A 3,833-nucleotide genomic window follows, 5' to 3' on the forward strand; every position below is an offset into this window, starting at 1 on the left:
AGGTGACACTGAGTCAACTGGGTCCATTTCAGAGGGATTAACAAGGACTAACAGATCCTGGTTAATCCACATGCACCATCACTAGAGCATTAATCTCTTATACTACACACACACACACACACACACACACACACACACACACACACACCTCACTGCGCCTCACTATCTTTGTGGGGACCCGTCGTTGACTTAATGCATTCCCTAGCCCCTTACCCTAACCTTAACAATCACAACTAAATGCCTAAACTTAACCCTTAACCTCACCTAACCATGACCTAATTCTAAACCTAATCCTAAAACCAAGTCTTAACCCTTAATCGGCCCTTTAATGTTGTGTGGTCCAGCATTTTTGGTCACACAAAGCTTTGGATAAATGCTGGATCTTCTCAATCCTACCTACAGCACCTTTAATTCCCTCCAGGAGCTCCTTCACAGTGCTTGTTTTTGGCTTTACTCTGACACAATGTCCCAATCAAATCTTGTTAGGCACATCATCCCATCCACTCAACAAAAGACATCTATAAAGAAAGATTTTGAGTCTTGGTTTATTCAGATTCCATTTCTAAAAAAAGAAATTTCAATTATTATTGCAACTTAATAGTCGAGGTTCTCAGAGTTTGCTCTAAACCAGTCATTCCACACAAAGTTCTGAACAAAACTGAACATTCTTCAAGGTTTTATATTTGTTTGGTCTATGTGGTTTATCACTTAAAGCCTATTTACAGAACCGCTGTGTCCAAAGCTCTACTAGACATTTCCATTTGATCCAACTCTGTATAATATTACAGAGTTTTTACCTTCTGGTATAATAATAAATGTACTATTTATTCTCTTTTTATGAAATCTTCAATTCTCTTTGATGTCTTCTGGATAAATAATGATAAAGAACATTCCCGCTTTGCTAAAAATCATTTTAAAGATCATTAAAATATAAACGAAGGTGAGTGGTTTGGGTAAGTGACGTGTTACGTGATAAGGTATCTGGGCGGATGGCAACCTATGTGAAGTTTCAAGTAAGAGGACAGGATTGGCTTCACAGGTCAAACTAGGAAACAACACAACACAAATGGGATGCACTGATACACATCTTTTAAATAAAACACATATTGAGCCATTTTGACTGTATTTGCTGTCGACAAATCCCACAAAGAGACCTGTGAACACGTATTTTCAGTGTGTCAGAGTCTGATATATTTCCTTCCTCTGTGCCATTGAGCTCTATTGTTGTTAAAAACCCATCAATCTGCCCTATGCATCAGTGCATCCCACAACAAAGGCTGAAACTCTATTTAAAATTGTACACACACAGAAATACACAGTATATACATAATGCATTGCATTGAGTAGTAAGTAAGTAAGTAAGTAAACTTTATTTCTATAGCACTTTTCACAGACCAGGATCACAAAGTGCTGCACAAGTTTATAAAATGAAAATAGTACTAATGACTGTCACCAGTCAGCCAAACACTGCAAGCGTACCACAGAGTGAGAAGGCACAACTATTGTGGAGCGTGAAGCAGACATAGCGGGCCTTTATTAAATCGGATCTCAGGAGCTTTACTGCTCTGTGGGCTCGCATCAAACCAACAACAAAAGAGGTAAAATCATCATTTGCGTCGCCACGGCAACTGTGAAGAATATGTGCCAGGCTTTCAGACCTTACATCCTGGGAAAATGTCTCCAAACTTGCTGTGAAAATTCCTGATCCCCTCGGGAAGGATTCTCATATTAATGACGCCCTGCCCTTTATGATAAAAATCTATGTTGCTACAAAATGTATTGAACACCTTCCTGAACCCATTGGACGTAATGTTCCTGTGATCTTCTCTCCGGTGCCACCTTCAGGATAAACTTGATGTTTCAGCTATAGTACTAATAATGAATCTAACCAGGAAGACTGTTTCATGTTACTCTCTCACTCGCAAACCCTTTCCCTTTTCTCCTGCTTCCTTTAAAAGCTAATTAGGGGGCGTTTCCACGTTTAGTTAAACCAATCAGATTCAGCCACTATCTCTTTCAGCCAATTGTATTTATGCTGTCAATATTTAAACATGCGTATCTCTCTGTTGCTATCAGCTCCCATTCAGTGTATGCAATGTCAGGACCCTCTTTCAACCCGTCCACGTCCAGTTCATCCTTCCCACACTCAGGGTAGAGCCCTTTTCTCCTCCATCTTCCAGAATCCAGCATCATCTGGAATGGGGGGGGGTCTCTACCCCTCTAAACATAATGATTATGTCATCATGATTGGGTGAAATCGCCAAAGACTTTGTCATTTTCATCTGTGCACTGTGGAAGACTTAGGTGCACACATGTACTGAGGGGTTTAGGGGTCAACAAAATATGACATTTTGTGCAATTTCACATCATTCAGGCCATTATTATTACCTAGCTGGGTCTAAAACGTTGGAAAAGCTTTAGCAGATAATAAATAAATAGATAAATAAACAACAAAACTGGGGTACCAACTATAATCGTTATCTCTTAGACTGGTCATTTCGTTAGTTTTGATGCTCACATGGATTATACATTTCTTCGGGTTGGGTTCTGCACCTAAGCCTTAAGAAAGGAAAGCCCTGTGGGTAATACTCCGTCAGCCTTCAAAGTCCGGATCAGTCAAGCTGTGTGCGTATGAGACAGACACACGCGTTTCTTTTTCTAACCATTATCCTGCTCCTCAGCTCCTCAGCTAACCCAAAGTGGACACCGATCTGTCCTGCAACCAAAGGCCGGTAAGACAGAAGCCTCCTCCTCCTCCTCCTCCTCCTCCTCCTCCTCCCTTCAGTTTTCCCTCTGGGTCTTTTCCTTTTTTCGGGTCAGCCGGGCCTCGCGTATCTCCTCCAGGGTCTTACGGGGGTCCATGACAAAAGCCAGAGCAACGCCGGCAGTGCCATCCCCGCTCTGCCGGGAGAAGCACAGGAAGGAGGCCCAGAGGAAGGCGCAGCAGCCCATGAAGGCCGTCCGCATGTGCACCGGCATCAGGATAAAGTTCAGAAACTGGGAAGAGGGCAGGAAACAGCACGTGATGTTACATGTACAGATAAAACTGTTACAACTTTGGCTTTTTACTTTTTATTTATCCTTACAGACTGATCGGTCAGACAGAACAAAAGCTGCTCTATCTAATGTCTTTCATTTTTTAAATAAGGTATGAATGTGTAAAATACAGTCAAGTGCTTTCATTTTTACCTGCATGAATGGCCAGTACATGAGTCCAGTCTGAAAGTTAAAATAGCATATGATGAGTTTTTTGAAGGCACAGAGAATTTACAGTCCCTGTCCATGCAAGATGTTCTTACTGCCTTGAAATGATTATTATAGGGAATCACCTTTGCGTTCATACATGCAGTGACAAAACTAATACTTTATATCGGATGCTTTGAGCTGGGGATCATCTCTTTTGATTACCTGCCATACGATTTGGACTTAGAGTGTATTTTGAATTTAATGGTATTTTAAGTTGATTGATTGCTTGGTTTGAATAATGAAATCAATTTCCGGTTTGCATCAGTGCACTAGAGAACTGTTTGTCTTCATAATTCATTTGGGATCATATTCAGCCTTCAAGAGAAAAAAAGTGTTGGGCTCCCTTTATTTAGAAATGAAAACAAATAGATGGTATCAACAAAATGATTTTTGATCATATGAAATGGATGGAACAAGCTGTATTGTAATCACTGATCTGCAGTGGTGGAAGAATATACGCATAGAATATATGCTGAAATATAAGACACTTTTGTGTCCAAAAGAGAACGGAGGATTGAATTTACCCAATTTAAAGAATTACTACTGGGCTGCTCAACTCAGGGCTATAATTATGTGGATTACTAATG

At 40.5% G+C, this 3,833-nt stretch overlaps 1 protein-coding gene across 1 annotated transcript; it reads right to left on the minus strand.

Moving 5' to 3' along the window:
* Positions 1-2,510: 2,510 nt before the first annotated feature.
* Positions 2,511-3,573, minus strand: LOC117958680 (mpv17-like protein). Its single transcript, XM_034895234.1, has 2 exons — positions 3,190-3,573; positions 2,511-2,997 (listed from the first exon to the last, which is right to left on the minus strand). Exons 1-2 carry the CDS (start codon positions 3,208-3,210, stop codon positions 2,782-2,784), a joined length of 237 nt encoding a protein of 78 aa, XP_034751125.1. The 5' UTR covers positions 3,211-3,573; the 3' UTR covers positions 2,511-2,781.
* Between the last annotated feature and the right edge of the window lie 260 nt (positions 3,574-3,833).

The sequence above is a fragment of the Etheostoma cragini genome, chromosome 15, assembly GCF_013103735.1.
Source record: "Etheostoma cragini isolate CJK2018 chromosome 15, CSU_Ecrag_1.0, whole genome shotgun sequence".
NCBI lineage: Eukaryota > Metazoa > Chordata > Actinopteri > Perciformes > Percidae > Etheostoma > Etheostoma cragini.